This window comes from Thalassophryne amazonica, chromosome 19 (assembly GCF_902500255.1).
Source record: "Thalassophryne amazonica chromosome 19, fThaAma1.1, whole genome shotgun sequence".
In the NCBI taxonomy this organism is placed as follows: Eukaryota; Metazoa; Chordata; class Actinopteri; order Batrachoidiformes; family Batrachoididae; genus Thalassophryne; species Thalassophryne amazonica.
In genome coordinates this window covers 15,821,072-15,844,163 of record NC_047121.1, presented here as the reverse complement: position 1 = coordinate 15,844,163, position 23,092 = coordinate 15,821,072, and the positions used below count along the sequence as shown (strand labels likewise).

Here is a 23,092-nt window from a genome sequence, read left to right as displayed (position 1 = left end):
CAGACACAGAGCAGATGAGGACAGGATGAGACAGACAGGTGCAAGTGAGCAGTGAAGAGAATTACAGACAAGACAACTAAAGATCATACAAGAAAAACATGAACAGGAATCTAAACTCGAACAGGACTGAAAAGCATCCCAGAACATGATAAACAGAATTATGGGAAATAACACACTATGACCAAAACTAAGTGGAACAGACAGACAAAACCATAAGAAAAACAGAAACTAAGTGATAACAAAACCTGGCATCACAGTACTACATATTACAGAAATGAGAGCAGCAAAAATAGGTAAAAAATAAGTAATTGATAAACCATGAAAACAGACTGATAGAACAAAACTAGAACGGAGCTGGAACATGGCTGAAGAATAAAAGTAACGAAGAATGTGCCAAAGCAAAAATAGAACACAGAATAAACACATGATGAAAATGCCAATTAATAAAACAAGGCTGGGGCAGAAGGAGCAGAACCAAATAAACAGGGAAAATAAGGACTGCAGCCTGGAACTGCACAGGGCATGACATGATGGATTTGAATCATGTGTGCTTGCATGAGCCAACCTTGAACCTTCGTGCGCATGCGTGAATTTTTTCACGCTTGTCGATTGCGTCATTTGCTGGTAAGCAGCCTTTGTGTGAGGATGGGTGTCGTCTCTCTTCAGATTTTCTTTGCAAGGAAAATGGCGGAACAACTGGAGCAGTGCGACTGCATCAAATTTTGCCAGAAACTGGGCGACAGCCAGGTGGAAACCATTCAGATGATTCAGACGGCTTTCGGTGATCATCCTATGGACATTACACAGATTAAGGAGCGGTACAACCGGTTTAAAGACGTCTGCACAACGGTGGAGAGCGAGCCACGCTCCGGTCGGCCATCAACATGCTGAAATGACCAGATCATTTTCAAAGTGAACGCTGTGGTGATGCGGGACCGTCGAGTGACTATCCGAGAAATTGCGGAAGAGGTGGACATCAGCACTTCAGCACATTCCACTGTGACAGAAGATTTGGCCATGAAAAGAGTTGCAGCGAAATTCATGCCGATGGCTTCGGCACGAAGCTGATGGCAGAGCAAAAGCGCCTTCGTGTTGAAGTCTCACAGGACATGTTGTGACATGCCCACCTTTTCCACAATTTTTCGGATAGTCACACGACTGAAAAGCCACCGAAAGCCGTCTGAATCTTCCAAATATTATTATTATTATTATTATTAATTATTAATATTAATAACACATTGGAACATTTACCACATGATGAGGAGGCTGTTCCACAAAGTTACAACTAAATATAAAATATTTTCTTGAGTCATATCTGCATATTTGCACCACAAAAATGGGAGAGTGGCCTCTCAAACATAAATAAACTCTATTTTGGGAGGAAAAAATTCTGGCCTCTCTCTCTCTCTCTATCCTCAATGATATATAGGTATCTTAAGATTCTTAAGGAGTGTTGACTTGTGTTTTATTGATTAAAAGCTGCTTCATGGGTTTCGGTGAAACTTCACACATTGGCAGCACACCATATGAAGATGTGCAAGAAGGAAAATGATTCTGGTTTGATACCTTCAGGAGGACATAATAGTAATTTTATCCTATATATATATATATATATATATATATATATATATATATATATATATATAAATCGTGCCATTTACATTAAAGTTCCCAGTTAATATTCACCAAGATCAAATGCCTCTTGATGTAATATTCCACAACTTGATGGAATTACTTTTGAAACGTTCTCTGGTTAATTGGGGAATGTTTGGCTGTATTTAGGAGTCTGCCCATCAAACAAGTCCTTATATATATATATATATATATATATACATATATACATACTTTTGGACCACAATTTTGAATACCTACAAGAAGCTGTTCAACTGATTTATACAAAAATGTAAGAAGCTTGGAGCCATATTGATTTTACATCAGTTAAACTGCTCTAAAAGTCATAGCCTAATTCTTTAAACTTTTAATTCTACACAGTATGACACTGATCTGATATGTAGACCCAGTGCAGACAAACATGACCCAGTAAACCATGGAATATTCAAATTTGTCATTCAGTATTTTTTTAAAAGTGAATAGTTTCTGAAATCTTCCATTCTGTTTGGAATCTTTATTTTGTTGCATGCAAAATGTTATCTTGCTGAAAACCTGACAGTGAACGCTGAAATGAATCAATCTTGTAAGAATTTAAATATCTTCATGTGAAAATAAGGTAGACATTCTAAGTGACAGTTAACACTGGATTGCTTGATTAAAACACAGTGTGTGCATTAGGGGAAAACTGAGCTTGTATGTTTTTAGCTAAAATATATGTAAACATATGTCCACAACTGTAATTCTGTCATTTTGTAAAAATAAGCATATTTTAAAGTAAATCTTTTTGCCTAAACTAGCTCATGAACTCTGGCTAATTAAGTCCAGACAAAAAGGGTTTGAAAATTCAGGAGTCCTGCTTTCACCTTTCCAGATCTAATGTCACGTATGTTTAAGAATTACAACATGCTGGGTTGGCTGCCATGCTCAAACATCAGCAAGATACATGGCTGATAGCTGCAGACTTTCTACGTGCACAGTCATGAGTTTGGTAACTTTGAGGATGTTTAACTTAAAAGTGAGATTTAAAAAAAAAAACTGATTTTTGCACATTGCCCACTTATGGATTGAGGGTGTTTCTTGTATCATTTATTTGAGTCCTTGTCACAGTTCAGGTTTTAAGATTCAAATATTAACAAAGGCCAAATGCATTCCTCAACGTGTACATGCACCGCCTCCTACAGAGCAGGGCTGAAAAATGGGATCGCTGCACAGCAGTGATCACTCACATGGAGCAAAATATTCTGTGGCATTATAAAGTTTGCAGGCTTTTTTTTCTTCTTGTGTGAAGTTACCATAATGTCAAAGTTGGTTTTCATCATCAGTGACATTGTTTTTTTTTTCCCTGTCCTTTTTACAAAACAAATAAATGCATAATTTACATGATTTATTTGAATGGACGTGAGGAGCAGTGAGTCATGTGAGCAAGATGATTGTGGTTGAAGGTTATCACCGACGTTAGGTGAAAGATGCCCTTTGTGTTGACGTGCATTATTTTGGTGGCTCATCTGTGTGACACAAGGCTGCTGACTGCACGCTGGTGTTTGGTTGTTCCTTAGGTTGCTGAAGGGCACAGCGTATCACTGGGACCTGATGCTCTCTGGGCTCATTAACATACTGATGTCGGTGCTGGGGTTGCCCTGGATGCACGCCGCCTTTCCCCACTCCACCCTCCATGTGCGCCAGCTGGCTTTTGTGGAGCAACGCGTGGAGGGGGGCCACCTCTATGAGACGTGAGTTACCCGCTTCTCACCACCAGCGCTAATCAGACACTCAATTAAAGGTCGTCTTCAGAACATGGAGACTGTAATTTTGTGTCACAGCATACAGGATCCTGCTCTCCCCTGATTGCATGATTACAGTGCAGCTAACCATTTTCTCTCTTAGTGGAAAAGATGGGGGGGGTGAGAGATCTTCAGGAATATGAGAAATGATAGGAGGCAGATATTCAAGACCAGTTAAGTAGCCAGTTATGATAAATGTACTTTAAGTGTTTTTCAGTGATGAAAGGCGACAGGTCAACTCTATAAGAGTAAGATAATCCACTTTAGGGTGAGAAAAATGTAGCTTTCACAGTTCTTTAATGTGCATATATTATATATATTACCTGGGAAAAGTGTTTTTGTATGTGGAGAAAATGTCTGGCGTATAGGAAGTAATTCTGAGCTGCTGTTTTGAGTGAAAGTCTTTAAAGAAGTAAAGAAATTCAGTATGGACTACAAGCATCTGGACACTGAACAGAAAAACTAATGATGGTTTGAAACAAAAAAGAAGTTACTGCATTGTGAATGTGATTTGAGCTTTGAGAGCCAATTATGTTTCAACAGTTCTGAATTGGTTAGAATTGAGTACTTATTGCATTTCCTAACTTCTATAATTGGAACATAAAATGCACAAGCAGATTTGTCTCCCCGGTGACCCGATCCCAGAAAAGCGGTTGAAGATGAGAGTGTGAGATTTATCTCCTCACTTTGACTTCCATCACTCGATGTTCAAAGTCCTGAGTTAAATGCACCCACACATGGTAGCACATGCAGAGTATTGGTTTTGGTCCTGTATGTGTGAACAGGTTACTGAATTTTGGTCTGATTTTTACCAAAAATGGTGGAATGTGTCAAGGACAAAGCAATTTGATTTTGAAAAAACTGTAAAAATTGAGGTCACATGTTAATGTGGAAAGTTTGGTGCAGTGCTTAAATGTGATATTTATAGGTGTGCGCATAAGTGGCACTTGTGCATGGTAAAAGTAAATGATGCACAGCGAAACACAGAGGGAAACGATGACAGACTGTAGAAAATGTGCTTCCTTCTGTGAGTTCTGCCGCACATCATTTATTTATTTAGCATGCATGAGCACCAGTTATGTGCATGTCTGTTTCTAATGGCTATTTAAAGGGTTTAATTAAAGTGAAACCTGTGGTTGCTATTAAGCACTATAGTCGTCACATGCTACTTTTCTCTTGATAATGTGACCTTTTGATGTTGGTTGACCTTGAAATGGAATTCAAGTAATTGGGACAATAAAGGACTGTTCACACTGTGACTGTGCTTAGTTTCATCAGTCCACAGCACCTTATTTCAAAATGAAGCTGGCTTGTACAAATGTGCTTTAGCATACCTCAAGTGACTCTGTTTGTGGCGTGTATGCAGAAAAGGCTTCCTCTGCATTACAGCATCATACAGCATCTCTTAGTGCAAAGTGCGCTGTATAGTTGAATGATGCACAGAGACACTATCTGCAGCAAGATCATGTTGTAGGTCTTTGGAGCAGGTCTGTGGGTTGACTATGACTGTTCTCACCATCCTTCACTTCAGCTTATCTGAGATTTTTCTTGGCCTGCCACTTCGGGTCTTAACTAGTACTGTGCCGGTGGTCTTCTATTTCCTCACTATGTTCCTCACAGTGGAAACTGACAGCTAAAATCTCTAGCTTTTTGCTTTTTGTAGCTTATTTTTATAGCTTTTTGTATCCTTCCCCTAAACCATCATGTTGAACAGTCTTTGTTTTCATTTGAGAGTTGTTTAAAGGCTCCCATGTTGCCACTCATTAGAAGAGATGCAAAGAGGGGAAACATTTGCAAATGGCCACCTTAAATACCCTTTCTCATGATTGGATTCACCTGTGTAAGGAGGTCAAGGGTCAGTGAGCTTACCAAACCAATTTTGTAATCCAGCAATTAGTGCTAAATGTATTCAAATCAATAAAATGACAAGGGTGCCCAAATTTATGCACCTGCCTGACTTTGTTTAAATAATTATTGCACACTTTCTGTAAATACTTGAAACTTCATTTCACTTCTCAAATATCAGTGTGTTCGTCTGCTATATGATATATTTAACTGAAATTTCTGGTGCAGACAACCAATGATTTATAAAGGAAAATCATGAAAATTATCAGGGGTGCCCAACCTTTTACATACAACTAAATACAAACACGTTTGTCACAGTTGTGGATGGTAACATTTTGTATTTATTTTCTCTAAATGTTAGAAATGTTTTGTGTTCATTGTTATTTGGTTCTTTCTTTTCTGTTGTTTTGTTAGGTTATGTTTGTCTATCTTATTCTAAAATTGCATTTTATCATTGTAGTATTATTATTATTATTACTGTTGTTGTTTTCATGATTAACAGTAGTATTTTTAAGGAAGCAGGGATTGACATATAACTCATCATATAGGGAGAAGGGGTGGGATTCAAGAAATTTAAACTTATATATATATATATATATATATATATATATATATATATATATATTATAAACTATATATTCTTTTATGTTCAAAATAAATCTTCAATCAATCAAAATCAAAATGAAGTCTGAAAGTCCTCAAAATGAAAAAGAGAAGAGGCGTTTATTTAATTTCATTTTTCTTTAATTCTGCTTATCATTTATGTGTGTGTGGGTTGTCAGTATCGTCCAGGTGAAGGAGACCAGGCTGACGTCTCTAGCAGCCAACATCTTCATCGGTGTGTCAGTGCTACTGCTGCCCCTCCCGCTGCAGTGGATCCCCAAACCCGTCCTGTATGGCCTCTTCCTCTACATTGCCCTCACCTCCATCGACGGAAACCAGATGTGTGACCGCATGGCTCTCCTCCTCAAGGAGCAGGTGAATATGTGTGTACGAGTGGAGCAATGATTGTATGCGAGACCATATGGTGGCCGCAAAGCTCAGCAGATCAAAGAGTTGACTAGATGCCCAGTGCTGGAAGACCAGAACCCAAATAATATTTGCAAATATATTTTTGTGTTTTGATTTAATTTCCACAGAAAACCAGGCGAGCAGGTTTTAGAGATTTGGGGAAGGTAAAATGTGTTGGGTTTTCATCACACACTGGTAAAAAGCAGTTTTTGTTTCTTATAAAATTTGTTGCAGCATTTCCCATTGGTACCTTTACACACTATCTTCCTCTCCACCTCTGATCCTTAGTTGCTCTGGTCCTTTAGAAACCCTCTCCCAGACTTGACTTTGTTTTAAAAGACTTCTTTTGTTCTTAGTCCAGCGGTCTCTTGTCAGCATTGGCTAAGAATTAAAACAAGCTTATCTGAAATTTCAGAACTTGCCATTAATTTTCTTCCTGTAGTTTCTTAAACTGTGTTCTCTTGAGAGGTTTGAAACATCTTCATGCTCATATTTCTGCCTTTGCTTTGTGCCTCAAAAGGAAAACTCAGCAAAGTGGAAAAAGGGGGAAGGACTTTCTTTTCCTCATTGCATTGTACTTTACACATTGGCGCCTCCAAATGGCAGTGAGGAGTAATTGTTCAGTGAAAAGCTTCATTATCTAAATATAAATACTGAAGAAGTCACTTTGGTGAGTGCCAGAATGTCTGGAAGACAGTCAAAAAGTCCATTTAGTATAGAGTGAACCGCTCTGAATAAAAATAAAAGACAGGCATGTTTACTAGCACAGGCAGGATGTAATGTATGAAAAGGAACCCTAACGTAATGGACTCCAGGTTTTTTAGGGGGGGTAACTATTTGATTGATGACTTCCTGCTGCTGTGGTGGCTCCTGTCTGACACCACAGCATCAACTGAAAATCTGATAGAAACCATGAGGCCATCTGTGGCACTTACCGTGGTCTTTTTTTCTTTTGCTATGGATATTTTTATCTGCAATGTATGTCATCTAGCTGTAGTGCAGCAGATAACTGAAATAATCCTTCACATTGTGATACAAGCGTCAGATTTGGCATGAATGTTCTTCATAAATCAGTATTTGAGAAAAAAGTGCTGGCCACTTGAAATTCCAATATGGCGGCCAGGTAGGGGTTAATAAATTGAATAGTTTTGACTGTGTTAAATGCTTGGTTTGCAAAGAAAATGTCAAACAGTGTCGACGTACATTGGATTCTATGGCATGTGACATATGTTACCCTGTAACGTGATAACTAAGCATGACACATGATGCAAACTATTCCTTTTTAAAACCCTATTAACCAATAATTTGCATCTCATTTTGCAAAACTTGGAGCAGCTTTAACTTTTGACCCCTGTACAAACTGAAACTGCCCTTTGTCACCATTCTTGCTGTTTTTACACCATAACATTGTCACAGATCGTCTGAGATCTGTATGGAGGAGTGGACCAAAATCCCGTTGCAGTGTGTGAAAACTTGTTCAAGAACTACAGGAAACGTCTGACCAGGAAAGATTGCATTTTAATCTGGCCTTCATCCTCTCTCCTCCTTCAGACGTCTTACCCACCTACCCACTACATCCGCAAAGTGCCCCAGAGGAAGATACACTACTTCACTTTCCTGCAGATGATGCAGCTGCTGGTGCTGTGTACCTTTGGCATGTACCCAATACCGTACATGAAGATGATCTTTCCTCTGTTCATGATCCTGCTAATTCCAATCAGGTACAAGTGCATTATTCTGTCCCAGAAAGTAATTGTTCCTCAAGTGCTTTACTGCAGAATGTTCTTCAGCAGCATATTGATGAAGAACATTCTGGCTGACCTGAAACTGAACAGGTGTGGTCGTACACATTAAATTTAGGTTTGATGTGCACGATCACACAAAAAACGCATAACTATGGACCTTTAGGGGAAATCATTTTCAGCTTCTTCAATGGGCGAAAACATTAAACCAGGGGTGGCCAAGTTCGGTCCTCGAGAGCCACATTCCTGACACTCTTAGTTGTCTCCCTGCTCCAACACACCTGAATCCAATGAAAGACTCATTAGCAGACTTTTAATGAGCCTTTCATTGGATTCAGGTGTGTTGGAGCAGGGAGACAACTAAGAGTGTCAGGAATGTGGCTCTCGAGGACCGAACTTCTTTAAATTCTTTCTTCTTTAAATTCTAGTGAAATGAAAGCCACATTATTAATGTTCTTGTGTGTAATGTAAGGTTTAATGTTGTTATTTCAGTCAGATACAGTAGTGTTCAGAATAATAGTAGTGCTATGTGACTAAAAAGATTAATCCAGGTTTTGAGTATATTTCTTATTGTTACATGGGAAACAAGGTTTAGTAGATTTAGTAGATTCAGTAGAGTATCACAAATCCAACAAGACCAAGCATTCATGATATGCACACTCTTAAGGCCATGAAATTGGGCTATTAGTAAAAAAAAAAAGTAGAAAAGGGGGTGTTCACAATAATAGTAATGTGGCATTCAGTCACTGAGTTTGTCAATTTTGTGGAACACACAGGTGTGAATCAGGTGTTCCCTATTTAAGGATGAAGCCAGCACCTGTTTAACATGCTTTTCTCTTTGAAAGCCTGAGGAAAATGGAACATTAAAGACATTGTTCAGAAGAACAGCGTAGTTTGATTTAAAAGTTGATTGGAGAGGGGAAAACGTATACGCAGGTGCAAAAAATTATAGGCTGTTCATCTACAATGATCTCCAATGCTTTAAAATGGACAAAAATCCAGAGACATGTGGAAGAAAATGGAAAACAACCATCAAAATGGTTAGAAGAATAACCAGAATGGCAAAGGCTCACCCATTGATCAGCTCCAGGATGATCAAAGACAGTCTGGAGTTACCTGTAAGTGCTGTGACAGTTAGAAGATGCCTGTGTGAAGCTAATTTATTTGCAAGAATCCCCCGCAAAGTCCCTCTGTTAAATAAAAGACGTGCAGAAGAGGTTACAATTTGCCAAAGAACACATCGACTGGCCTAAAGAGAAATGGAGGAATATTTTGTGGACTGATGAGAGTAAAATTGTTCTTTTTGGGTCCAAGGGCCGCAGACAGTTTGTGAGACGACCCCCAAACTCTGAATTCAAGTCACAGTTCACAGTGAAGACAGTGAAGCATGGTGGTGCAAGCATCATGATATGGGCATGTTTCTCCTACTATGGTGTTGGGCCTATATTTCGCATACCAGGTATCACGGATCAGTTTGGATATGTCAAAATACTTGAAGAGGTCATGTTGCCTTATGCTGAAGAGGACCTGCCCTTGAAATGGGTGTTTTAACAAGACAATGACCCCAAGCACACTAGTAAACAAGCAAAATCTTGGTTCCAAACCAACAAAATTAATGCCTCGCAGATGTGAAGAAATCATGAAAAACTGTGGTTATACAACTAAATAGTAGTTTAGTGATTCACAGGATTGCTAAAAAAAAAAAAAGCAGTTTGAACATAATAGTTTTGAGTTTGTAGCGTCAACAGCAGATGCTACTATTATTGTGAACACCCCCTTTTCTACTTTTTTTTACTAATAGCCCAATTTCATAGCCTTAAGAGTGTGCATATCATGAATGCTTGGTCTTGTTGGATTTGTGATACTCTACTGAATCTACTAAATCTACTAAACCTTGTTTCCCATGTAACAATAAGAAATATACTCAAAACCTGGAGTAATCTTTTTAGTCACATAGCACTACTATTATTCTGAACACTACTGTATGTTTATCATTTTAAAAAAAATTTCTAAGTCCTTTTTCCAAAATTTCATCATTATGATGCTATTGCTTGGACTTGTCACATTGACCACAACTGCCCTTTTTGGTTCTTGTCAGCTACAACTGTGTGTGTTTGGTTGGCCAGCACCTGTCTTTCTGAAGTCCTTCAGCATATTAACTCTCCTGTCCTCAACCCTTTGTGCTTTTGCACTTCTCTTCACTGGTTAATGTGTTTTTGGGCGTCCTTTATCTTGGTTTCCAAACTTGTCCTCCATGGGGGGGTATATTGTCTGTGGTTCATACACTTAGTCTTGTGCTCAAGCATCTTTAAATTACTGTTGCAACAGCATACAAGATGACATTGGTTTCGGTCATGTTTATAGTGGAGACAGTGAGCAGAGCTGTGTTCATCTTTGCAACCATCTCATTTAATGGAACTCTGCTAGTGAGAAGTCAGAGTCAAGGTTTGACTGTGTCAAATCTAGACACAATTCTAGTCTGCAACTCAGTGAGCCTCAGATCTTATGGTTTGTAGGCTCAAATTGACTGGGTCATCCTCCCCGTTCTGTGTCTTTTCCTCCACATGCTGTTGAGTGTCATCTTTCTGTTGAAGCCTGTCAATCTTCAGGCTTCCTTCTGGTGATATTGGAGCAGTGAACAACCAGTTGCTCCTTTACAAATGTGGATGTTGTTCTTGTGCTCTGCCGTAGGGTAACAAGAGAACTCTGCTTTTGGAAGGACTCAGTCTGGGTTAAAAACTTGGCCTAGGTAAAGGGATGGAGTGGGGTTAGGATTAGGAGTAGGGGGTAGGTTTAGCCCCTTATCCAGTTCACACCTGGGCAGAGTTCACATCAGGCCAACTTCTCCTGTATCCAGCCATACTTCCTTGTTCTAGTCTCAAACAAATTCTGGAGAATTTCATTTGTTGTGAGAGCACAAACTGAACCAATGCACCAAATAATCTAACCAAATGTGACTAACACCTTATGTATTTTATTTTACTATTATAAAGGCACCACTGAATTAACTGCGGGTTGGCAGGGAGTCTAGATGTGCATCAATGACTATGTTTACATGCAGCCAATAACCCTTTCATAACCGGAATATTAGCAATAACCTGGTTGCGCACGGCCATGTAAACACCCGCAAAAACCTGAATATGCTCATATTCCGGTTTTTAAAAACCCGAATATGACCCCTGGGTTACTCCTTTTCTAACCCGAATATCAGGTCATATAAACGCGCATCGGAATATCCCCATAGAAAGGAACATTATTTTGTGTTCTGCGCATGTCCTATCCGCAAGGAATCTTGGTCTTTTGAGTATGGCAACTACTTGTATGCGGCGCGCGCAACCCACCGGACACCACAGAAGCAGAGCTAAACAAGCATGGGGAAATCCAGATGCGGCAGCACAACACCACACTTTTGGAGCGAGGAGGAAACTGAGTACTTCATTAGTATCATGAAAGACATGAATATAATGTCTTTTATTGACGGTAGAAAGTACCAAGATAGCGACATTTACAAGAAGGTGGCCAAAAAGTTACGCGAAGCAGGATTTGCACAAACGCCAGACCAAATCAAGCACCGGTGGAAGACGTGCTTTGCTGTTTAGATGGGGATATTTCAAATGATACCAATGACCATGTATACAGGAGTAACTCTGTCTGCATGTAAGCATTAAGCATGTAAACGGGTTATTCCTAATGTTTCAGAAACCGGAATATTGACCTTATCCCGAATATTAACGGCATGTAAACATAGCCAGTGAACTTTTCAGATGAACACAACCCTGCACAGCTTGTGAAAAGCCCTAAAAGTGTAACATCATGCATGAGCAATGATCAACATATGGACATGAGTTTTCACCTGTCTGTAGTACAATGTTGCAATAAAAAAAGTTGAGAAAACCAGTTGACAATATTAACACCTGTGACATTAACCTTCCCTCGAACTCCCAAATCTTTGTGCTATGAAGCAAACCTAAAACATAAATAAACACAGCAGTTTTGGACAGTGAAGGGACAGCATGCTCAGTCATGGTTTTTCCTTGTACACTTTAATACACTTTAAACAAACCGAATCAAAGTAAATTTGCAGCATTGTAACATTTTGTTTCTTGGTCAGGACTAAAATATTCGGTGTGAAAATATTCTAAAGCTGAGGACTCCTAACGGGAGACTCATCCTGAACCCCAGTCTACTGTACTAAATATCATGGATATGGTCATTCTGGTGAGCATTTGCACCATGTTTATCAAAATTCTAGAATGCCTTAAAATTGGTGCGGCATTTGGTGCTGGAATACATCTTATTTCTGCTTGACTCCATGGTTGGTGGTTTGGAGTCGTGGCCTCCTTGTGCAACATTGAAAGCTGCAGTTGTCTCCATTAAAAATATAATATAACATAATCCATATAATGCCACCTTTACGTTCTGAACTTGGTCACAAACTTATTGAGTGTTTGGTCTGTGATATACTTCTCCAGCTCGCTTCGTCACAAATGTGTTATTTGCCATGTTGACTGATACTACTGATGAAGAAGTGAAATCTGATATTTTGGATGTTTGCTGTGTTTTTTCTCTTGTGTCTTCTTTCTCGAGCAGTAATTGACATAAATTCTGTTTCTGTGTTTAGGAACAACTTGCTTCCTCATATAATTGAGGCCAAATACTTGGACATAATGGATGCCCAACATATGTAGCTGCAGATGGAGATAAGCTCAGAGTTCCCCAAAAGACACCTGTAATTTAAATAAATAAATAAATGTTGGGAAAAAGAAGCATATTTTTCAATGCAAAACTGTATAGAAGCAAAAAGGAGAAACAAACTTTTGATTTTGTATCTGATGAGAACATTCTTACAGGTGAGGCACTGGAAACATGGGACATTGTGTGTGTGTGTGTGTGTGTGTGTGTGTGTGTGTGTGTGTGTGTGTGTGTGTGTGTGTGTGTGTGTGTGTGTGTGTGTGTGTGTGTGTGTGTGTGAGAGCGAGGGAGAGAGATGAGAGCCACAAGAATCTTTTTTTTTTTTTTTCCCCCCCAAACATGGGCAGACAACACCTCTTGGGATGAAAACAGGACAGTCCAGAACTCCTTGTTTTACCTCCATTTTTGACAGCCAGATCTTTGAGTGCCATATACCATCATGTTCTCCGTCACACACATTTAATTTCTGTTATACCTTTAATTTACATTATATTCAGTGTTGTACCTTCTGTATAGTAACCTGTGGTTAAGTACTTGAAGTACACACTAGTCATGTGTAAGAAGTAAAAAAAAAACTGCTCACATACATTCTGCACATTGAAGTACCCACAAATTTATACTTTGCACTAACATTGTGTTTTAACAAAATAGGTCACTTTTACAAAATGATCTGTTATGTAGGTGAATAAACTGCAACTAGGTCACTGTAAAGTAAATGCTTTTTTTTTTTTTGTATCGTCTGGAACAGTGTTGAAAATCTTGCATTCCAGCACTTTCCTTTAAATACACAATATCTTTGGTTGAGTACATATGCAGTCATTCTAACAAATGCAGTGTGCACGAAGGAGATGATGAGTGTGTGTCATACCTGCTCTGTTCTTTATCAAACTACCTGCCAGCTCTTTTGGAAACCTCTTTTTTTTTTGTAAAGGTATTTAAAAAAATAAAACGTTCCAGAGATATACATTCTGAATACAGCACAAACCAAATTCTACAGGTAAATATTTATAAAACATGACTATATTAGAATATATTATGGTAATAAAATATTTTAGATTAAATTAAAGAATATGATATTTATCATATAGTCTAATCTTTTAAGTACAAATAGCAACTTATTTTTGTTCATCCCAGAATGAAAGGAACTTCGATGTCTTCTTGTGCTCCTTTGCATTCCACCTTTATTGATATTTTTGGTGTTTGTCTTGTCTGACTTTGTGTTTACATGTCAAACACCATCTCTGTTTTGGTGCTTTGTTCACAATGTAGACAGTCTGCTGATGGCTATTAAGAGTATAGGCTTTGGAATAATCAGATTTTTGGAGGTTTTCCCCTTTTAAGGGTTTTGTTTTTGTTTGTTGCCGTGCTCCAGCATCAGTTAAGATAATTCATTCATGTTTGTTGATGTGTTATGATTAGATCTTTGCTTGCAAATGTAATGCCATCCAGACATCTAGAAAGATTATTAAAAAAAAACAAAAAACTGAGCACTGGATTTCTTAAGTGTGGCAAGTCAAAGAGTGACTTGTAAATAAACTGAATGCAACAGTCAATATTCAGCAATACCTTCTGTAAGTCCAGCCTTCACTGGTGATGTTTGGGTTTCCCAGTGAAGGCTGAATGACAACAGGCCAGCTGTGTTTTTAAGGCAGCGACTTTTCAACCCGTACATGGTACACAAGTGATTGTTATTACACTCTGAGAGAAAAAAGGTTTGCCTGTCAATAAAGGCATTCACAGTGCCAGATTTTATTACGTTTTTGTTGCTTACCTGATATCCAAATGGCAGCTCCCTCATGCAGATCTGTTGAGCTTTTTCTCGCAGATGTGAGGACGATGTCCAATTTAAGCAGATGTCTCATGCTGAGATAGCTAAGCATAAAAGCAACGCTTGGAAGCATTTGCATAATCCTTGGACGAAGCCTTAAGGCAGCACTGGTGAGAGAAGAGATTGTGAGGTATGAAGTAATATGTACATTTTGCAAAGTTTAGCTCTATCAACTATCCATTATCTATTTATCATTTTGGGCTGAGGACAGAGATTTAACTGTTATTCTTCTTATGTGAGCTATTGTTCTTGTTCCTTAATATCTTCTCTGTACTATCAAGTTTGGAATAGCAGCAAACTTCTCAGAGTGAAAGACATCCTACTTTTTGTGAAGTCTTGGCTCCCTACTCCTAATTGGATTGATTTGAAATTGTGATATTTTTCCATTTCCCTTTCTTGATTTCATATAGTCTACTTTTTCTAATAATTGAATGTAAGGTGTGTGGATTTTTATATAACATAATAATTTAGGTGTCCAACAGATCTGTAATTTTTGTCAAAAAGATCGGCTATATTTGTAAGCTATAATATGTCAAGAAAAATGGTTATTAAACAGAATGTGTTTGTTTATTAAAGTATGTGTGTGTGTATATATATATATATACACACACACTCATACACTACACTGAAAAAGAGACTATCTCAAGCTGTTTGCCAAATAAAAAGTAGTAGTACTGTAAAATGTGTGTGCTTTTGTTTACTGTTCATTTGCATTATTAATTCATTCTTCTCAGCTCAACTGGAATTTTATTTATAGAGCACGTTTAAAACACTCGAGGTTGACCAAAGTGCTGTACACGTTAAAAGCAAGATAATCAATAAAATGCAGCAATTACAATAAATAAATAACACTGAAATACATACCACATTGCTATACGTAAATTTAAATTTTGCCAGAAGTCCACTTAAACTTGATTAAAAGCCAGAGAGAAGAGGTGTGTCTTGAGAGCAGATTTTAAACCTTGATCGATCCCACAGAGCAGATGTGCCAGGGCGGGCTGCCACAAAGGCTCTGGCACCTTTATTTTTTTGCCTAATTTTTGGGTTAACCAGTAGCAGTTGATTCTCGGATCTCAATGCTCTGGCTAATCTAAATGGGGTTTTTCAATGTTAAATTTAAATGGCAAAAAAAAAAAAAAATCTGTAATCTGGATCAAACTTTGTCAGTTGATAAAGGATACCTTCTTACTGGCCCCTTCACACAGTGTAAAGTTTGGACAGTGTGTGGATGAAACAGCGAGAAACGGTTCAAAATTAGCGCTCAAAACATTGCGCCGACGGGCAGGCATGCAACAAATCCGGTGCGAGAGTTCGTGCACACACTGGTGTCTGTCAAGCAGTAACAGTGTGAGGTGCACCACATGGCGCCGCTTATGTGGAATAAATAAAAATAAAAGCCAGCCAGTACCTGTGGGACCACATCGTGCCACTTATGTGGAATAATAAAAAAAAAAAGCACAAAACACACTACCCGGGACGCAAACTCACACCTTTCAAAAGCTCCAATCACCAGTCAGAGACTTTACCACTGAGCTATAGAGCTGTTCTTTGAAGGCTGCGGGAATCTGCCTCATATCAGGAAGGACATGAAAGTATTACAAAAAAATTTTAAATCACACACCATATAAAACCATATAAATAAGTGAGCAATACAAATATGATCCGTCTATTTCTGTGGTATGACCCATGGTCACAGACATACAGTCATGAAATGACATGAATGACAAGCAGTGTGCTCTGCTTGTGTCCACATCTACTGGTCCGGTGCGTCCAGTTGGCCGCGCACGTTCTGCCGACATTCATGTCTTGTGGACGGCGGGCTGCAGCACAGACACCGCGTCGTGGAACAGAGCTCACGTGGGTGACGTGACGGTCAGATTGCCTGCTGCGTGTTCTGATCTGATGGTCCATTTCAACCTGGGGGGCTGTCAGTGTCCGCTCCGTGCGCGTGCTTGCTTGCTGCAGCTTGTCACCACCACGGCGATATATGTTTTTATTTATGTCCATGTAAATACAGCAATTGGACACACACACCTCACAGTGGACAGCTGTTAGTCCATGACTGTCTAAACACAGTATGTGTTTTCCAGAGGGAATGTCTAGAATGACAGATCACCACAGCTGCTTCTGTCGGAAGCCACACCTCCCATGAGTGGAGCGCACACACCCACGTGTCAGTGTGTGTTTGCAAAGTCACACTCATGGGGAGCTTGGACAAATTTCACAGCAGTACGGCAGTGGTCGTCTGCAGTCTGTTGTTGTGTGAAGAGTGCGACTGGCCAGACATTTTCTAAGTGCCATGCGAGTGGTGTTAGATGTTTGTGCGTGTCACCTGGAATTTGGTCGGCACCTGCGGCGAGAGGGTGCGATGGGTTCGCACAGCGCACACTTTGTCTTTCAGGCACTTGTGTGCGCAAATAGTTGTAGCAACAGGTGTACGAGGCGTTGGAGGCAGGGACGACATTACACTGTTTGCACATGATTCCTGCGTCATGCGCACTAAGTGTGCACTTCATCCAAACTTCGTACTATGTGTGAAGGGACTCTACATAACCCTCTGAAATATGAAAGAAATTCAGTCTTTTTTTTTTTGCAGTTAGGAAGTTTTAAAAATTAATTCAATGTTAAAGGATAGGGATTTTTCTAATCAAAGATTTTTACATGCTTTGACCTTTGACCTTGAAAATTGAAACAGTTATTGCCTATCAGGATATAAATCCTCTTTAAAAATTTCATAACAATACATGAAAAATGGGTTTCAGGCGGTTCACAAACAGCGAAAACATAACCCACTTTGTTAGTGGAGGTAATAATGGTATTCTCTTGCGAGCTGTCATGTTGGCCTCCTCATGAAACATTTCACACACATAAAACTTGTGGGGGTGCCCATGTGGCAAAGTTCAGTACATTAGCACAAATTCTCTCAACCAAGGCAATATTCATCACTGTTTGTAAATTTCTTTCAAGTTTAAATGTGAAACTAGTTGAAAGGTTATAAACTTCCAGCGATATTGTTCATTTTATTTATAATTTCGTAAAACACAACTGTAGCCATGTCATGGTATCTTCCAACCTTGAGCTGGTCTTTATCATTTGTTTAAGAGCAGCCACGTACATTTTGAGTTGATGTCATCAGTGTTTCAAAGGGTGAAGATAGCATTCATCATCACTCACCTGACCGGCCCGGCAGCAGTGTGGGCAATGGCTGAGTGGAGCCACAGTTCGCCATCTTGCTCCTCCCTTGCAGCCTTCACCAACTCCCTACAGCAGGTATTCCAGCACACCAACTCCAGCAGGTGATTTCACTGATGTTCACTGATGAACATCAGTGAAATCACCTGCTGGAGTTGGTGGTTACAAAGAAAACCTGCACCCTCTTGGCCCTTTCTGGAATCAGTTTGACACCTATGGACTACGCCATAGATTTTCGTATTTTGACCACGAAGAGTGAGTGGAACCCTGCGGCAGTCCAGGATGTTTTTCCAGTGCCTGATTGACAGCATCCAGAGTCAGCTCATCGCTGTAGATCTGCCCGAAAACCTTGATGACCCCATTACGCTGGCAATCCAAACCGATCACCACCTATCCGACCGTCCACGCCGGAAACACCCACCATCCCGCTCCATGGGTCATCTCCTCAACCGACCAGTCTTCTGCTTCCAGTCATACGGAGGTCCACGCCTCCCCCAGTGCTGCTGAGGAGCCCATGCAAGTGGGACAGACACACCTGTCCAACTAGCAGTGAGAGCAACACCATGTGGAAGGACTTTGTTTTTACTGTGGACAATCTGGTCATGTTATCACCATCTGTCCTGTAAGGGGTGCCCCAATGTGGCCAAGATTGGTAGTATGGATGAGTCTGAGCGCAACTGCTCCCTCCTCACAAAATGTGCTAACAGATGAACTTACGTCTGATTATACTACGTTGACCTGTGCTGTGTTTATTGATTCTGGAGCCAATTCTGACCTTGTGTTGTCCTCTCTAGCCAGGTCCCTCCACCTTAAATTGTACCGGCTTTCACGCCCTCTGGTGCTTCATGTAGGATGGCTGCGAATTGGGCCAAATTGTGCTTCGCACACAATCTGTTAATATGACCATCCCTGATAATCATTCTGAACAAATTAGTTTTCGTATTTTTGATAAAATGACTCCTGGGGCACCCCAGTTACAACGCCATAAACCAAGTCTAGACTGGTCTTTGTAGGATTGAGTCATGGGGACTTCCATGAAACAATTCCTGTCTGACTGATCCTGTTGTACCATCTAGTGTAAATCAGTCAGATCTAGAGGGGGTACCATCCTGCTATCATGATCTTGCTGAAGTCTTCAGCAAAGCTAAAGCTAAATTGCTTCCACCACACCACCAGTAGGACTGTGCTATTGACCTTCTCCCAGGGGCATCCCCCCTCCCCGGGGTAAGTTGTTCTCTCTTTCGGTGCCGGAACGTATAGCATTGAGCCATTTTTTCTTCACATTCTCAGGGTTAGAAATCCAACATGGCATGCAAAATGGCCTCTGTTTAGCAATAATGCAGTATAATTACAAACAAAGGAGCTATATAGGTTGGATTCATCAAATTCCTTAATTAACAGGATATAAATGGGTTGAGTTATTCTTCTAAAAAAATGTTGAGGTCTAAGCTTCTAAAACCATTCTGGACTCACACTGCACAATTTATTACCACCCTTGGTAAAATGACGTCTGTCTAATTTATAAACACTACCCAATCTAGAGCCTGTAGATCCCCATGGGCAACACGCTAGCAGGTTTTAATCTGTTTGTTTGCTGCTCAGCTGACAAATAAAGCAAAATCCAAAATTCACAGTTTTTGACTTTGTGTTAAATGAAGTCTGCCATGTTGGTGAGATATTGCTTAGCGTCCATATGGACTCTAAGCAATGTTGTAGTTACTGTGGGTACTTGTTTCCTGCAAATACAAAGAAAATACATCTCTGTATACATATTATATACCAAATATTTAAACCTTAACCTAATGCAGAAAAACTGCATCCAGCGACTTTATTCAAACATCGATTTTGAGTCTGCCATGTTTAATTCAGGATGGCAATATGTCTGATACTTCACATAAAAAGATTACTCGTCACAGTCTAGATAGTTTTACAAGGAATAGACGCTGAAATAAAATATTGAAACCAGATTTATATCAATCGTAATCTCACATTTATGCTGGTTTTCTATCATGGAATCCATCTTGTATTTTAGGGCATTAGAACATGAAACAAAAATGGCACACAATTATTTTTATGTTAAATCATATTCTAACAGTATCAGGTGATTTTTGCTTTTACAAAAACACTGCACACAAATTTTTATGTCATGACAAATGAGCCTACACTACATATGGAACATCATGGGGAGCAAAGCATGGAGCTCCGCATGCAGGCTCCATGCACTTAGACGGACATGACTGAATCTATAGGTAACACTGAAACAAATGCATACGTATAACTTGCCCAAAGAAAGTTGGACAACCTCCCTTACACATGTCCCCAGATGTGACAATCTGAACAATAAGACAGTATTTAGTAGATAACATTGCCACAATCGGCTGTAATCCTGTATGTACATTTTTGTTACAGCAAGGAAGACTAGAAATTATTTGTGCCATGTTGATGACCGCACAGCCACCCCAGAAAAATCAGTCCAGCCTGCCTTCACTGCACATGCGTCATTTCGGCTCGTCAGCAGCGGTTCACTCGTTTCTGTTTAAAACTGCACTCCAGTCATCATCTGTTTCAGTGATGAATATCTGAAGCTTTTGTATCATTTCCACATAAATTCAGCATTATTTCTTAAAGATGGGGGATCGATCAGAACGACACAACAGCGTGCTGCTGCCGCGCCTATGTCATTTCGGAACGTCAGCAGAGATTTACCGATTATCACCTTGTTTCTGTTTAAAACTGACTTTAGAATGATTTAGGAGGTTTTACTTGGTCATCTAATGGTTAAAAATAACATTATTTCCATTCATCGCTTTGGGTGTAGAAAGTCAGACGCATGCGCAATGAAGGTTGGGTGGATCAATTTTTTTGGGGGGGGGGGGGGGCGGGCGTTCGGTCGGCGACAACGGACTGGGCAAACACCAAAATATTTTTGCTGGAACCTTTATTTTGGGCAAGGCCTCGTGTTTATTCCAGCAGAAATTGAGGCAGCACAAAATTTGACTGAAGCAGCCGCCTCACATTTCTCTATGCAGGAAATTCCTGAATTAACAGACTGTTAATAACAGAGATTTTGATTAGAAGTCTGTTGCACATATGGGCAATGAGCATAATCATTCTTCAGCCAAAATAAATATTCAAGCCTCCAAACTTTCTGTAGTGATTCCATGACATTAGTTTTGGTGTCAGGGTAGTGTATTGTGGGGATCATGGTCAGTAAAATATCCAAGATGTGATCATGTGCAGGTGCTGCCAATAAAATTAGAATATCAAAAAATAGTTTATTTATTTCAGTAATTCCATTCAAAAAGTGAAACTTGTATATTATATTCATTCATTACACACAGACTGATATATTTAAAATTTTTATTTCTTTCAATTTTGATGATCATAACTGACAACCAATGAAAATCCCAAACTCACTATCTCAGAAAATTAGAATATTAAGACCAATACAAAAAAAAAAAAAAAAAAGGATTTTTAGAAATGTTGGCCAACTGGGAAGATGCTGCTGGATGAGTGTGAGTATTGACTTAGGATCATTTAGGTGTAAAAACACACGAGATACATATGGGGTTAGAATTGTCTCAATATTTGTAAATGCACACAGGGTGATCTACAAATAATCATTGTTTTGCACGTGTTCAGATATCCACAAATGCAAATTTCATATTTGTAACTTGTAAATTGGTCTTTGCAAATAATGTTGTATTTGCAAATATAAAACTTAATTTGAAAAAAAAAAAATTACATTTGTAAAACTGGAAATTGTATTTGTGAATTGAGTTTCAGCATTTGTGGATCACCAATTACACGCATTCATCGCTTTCCTCTGTGACGTAATTTTGAGACATTCTTTTAGCGAAATCCACACAGATCCACAAACAAATGCTTACTCTGATTCGCAAATACACACACACGCACACTGGATATCAATTCAATCAATCAATTTTTTTTTTTATATAGCGCCAAATCACAACAAACAGTTGCCCCAAGGCGCTTTATATTGTAAGGCAAGGCCATACAATAATTATGTAAAACCCCAACGGTCAAAACGACCCCCTGTGAGCAAGCACTTGGCTACAGTGGGAAGGAAAAACTCCCTTTTAACAGGAAGAAACCTCCAGCAGAACCAGGCTCAGGGAGGGGCAGTCCTCTGCTGGGACTGGTTGGGGCTGAGGGAGAGAACCAGGAAAAAGACATGCTGTGGAAGAGAGCAGAGATCGATCACTAATGATTAAATGCAGAGTGGTGCATACAGAGCAAAAAGAGAAAGAAACAGTGCATCATGGGAACCCCCCAGCAGTCTACGTCTATAGCAGCACTATAGCAGGATATCCACTAGATGGCAGTGTAGTTCATTCATTACAGCCATTTGACTCATTTTGACTTCTGATATGAGCTGGACGGACATGGATGGACAAGGAGAGCAGTCGCCATCATCTAATGTAAGTACAAACAACTTTTGTTGTCCTAACTTAAGATAAGACTCGACTCGCTTGATTATGTTCCTTGTCCAAATAGATGGCTGTGTAATGAATGGAACCACACTGCCATCTAGTGGATATCCAGTGTGCGTGAGTGTGTATTTGCGAATCAGCAGGCATTTGTTTGTGGATCTGCGTGGATTTCGTGAAAAGAATGTCTCAAAATTACGTCACAGAGGAAAGCGATGAATGCGTGTAATTGGTGATCCACAAATGCTGAAACTCAATTCACAAATACAATTTCCACTTTCACAAATGTAATTTTTTTTTTTTTTTTTTACAAATTAAGTTTTAGATTTGCAAATACAACAACATTTGCAAAGACCAATTTATAAGTTACAAATATGAAATTTGCATTTGTGGATATCTGAACACATTTGCAAATCAATGATTATTTGTAGATCACCCTGTGTGCATTTACAAATAATGAGACAATTTTAACCCCATAGATACACAAGTTCTTGTGCCAAATATCACAATTATCTGGGAACTACTTTTTGTGCAGGAATTCATCAAGCACGTCGGCCGCGAGCGCGTACTAACACTATACAAAAACTGTATACAAGTTCGGCCAAAACGAGTGTCCACTTTTCGCTGCCATAAGATAAGCTAGTGGCGCTCGTGAGTGTGTCTCTGAAGCGCTACTCTGGCGCCACCTTCAGGCCAAACAATGTCTACAAGTAAAAGTTTTATTTTTGAACATTCACCTTGGTTTGTCATTTATTCTTATCGCAGCTGTTACTCCGACAGCTCTCGCTGTAATTTTCATTGTGTTAATTTTTAAACATAAAATAAAAATAAAATGGCATTTGTTTGCGTAGTTTGCTCCTGAGCAATGGATGTCGCTGTTGCACTGCATATGCGCAGTGGATCTGTAGCTTATCAGAGCGTGCACCGGCAGAAATGTGA

The 23,092-nt window shown here is 39.4% G+C and overlaps 1 protein-coding gene across 4 annotated transcripts in view; it reads left to right on the top strand.

Annotated features, from left to right (window-relative positions):
• Positions 1-12,877, top strand: part of slc4a11 (solute carrier family 4 member 11) — a 333,676-nt gene extending 320,799 nt beyond the window's left edge. For all 4 annotated transcript variants that reach the window (XM_034159880.1, XM_034159879.1, XM_034159878.1 and 1 more), the window contains 4 exons: positions 3,168-3,341; positions 6,020-6,215; positions 7,800-7,969; positions 12,612-12,877. In XM_034159880.1, coding sequence (XP_034015771.1) covers positions 3,168-3,341; positions 6,020-6,215; positions 7,800-7,969; positions 12,612-12,678 — 607 coding nt within the window. In that variant the 3' untranslated portion in view covers positions 12,679-12,877. The remainder of the gene's footprint in view (positions 1-3,167; positions 3,342-6,019; positions 6,216-7,799; positions 7,970-12,611) is intronic.
• The last annotated feature ends 10,215 nt before the right edge of the window (positions 12,878-23,092 follow it).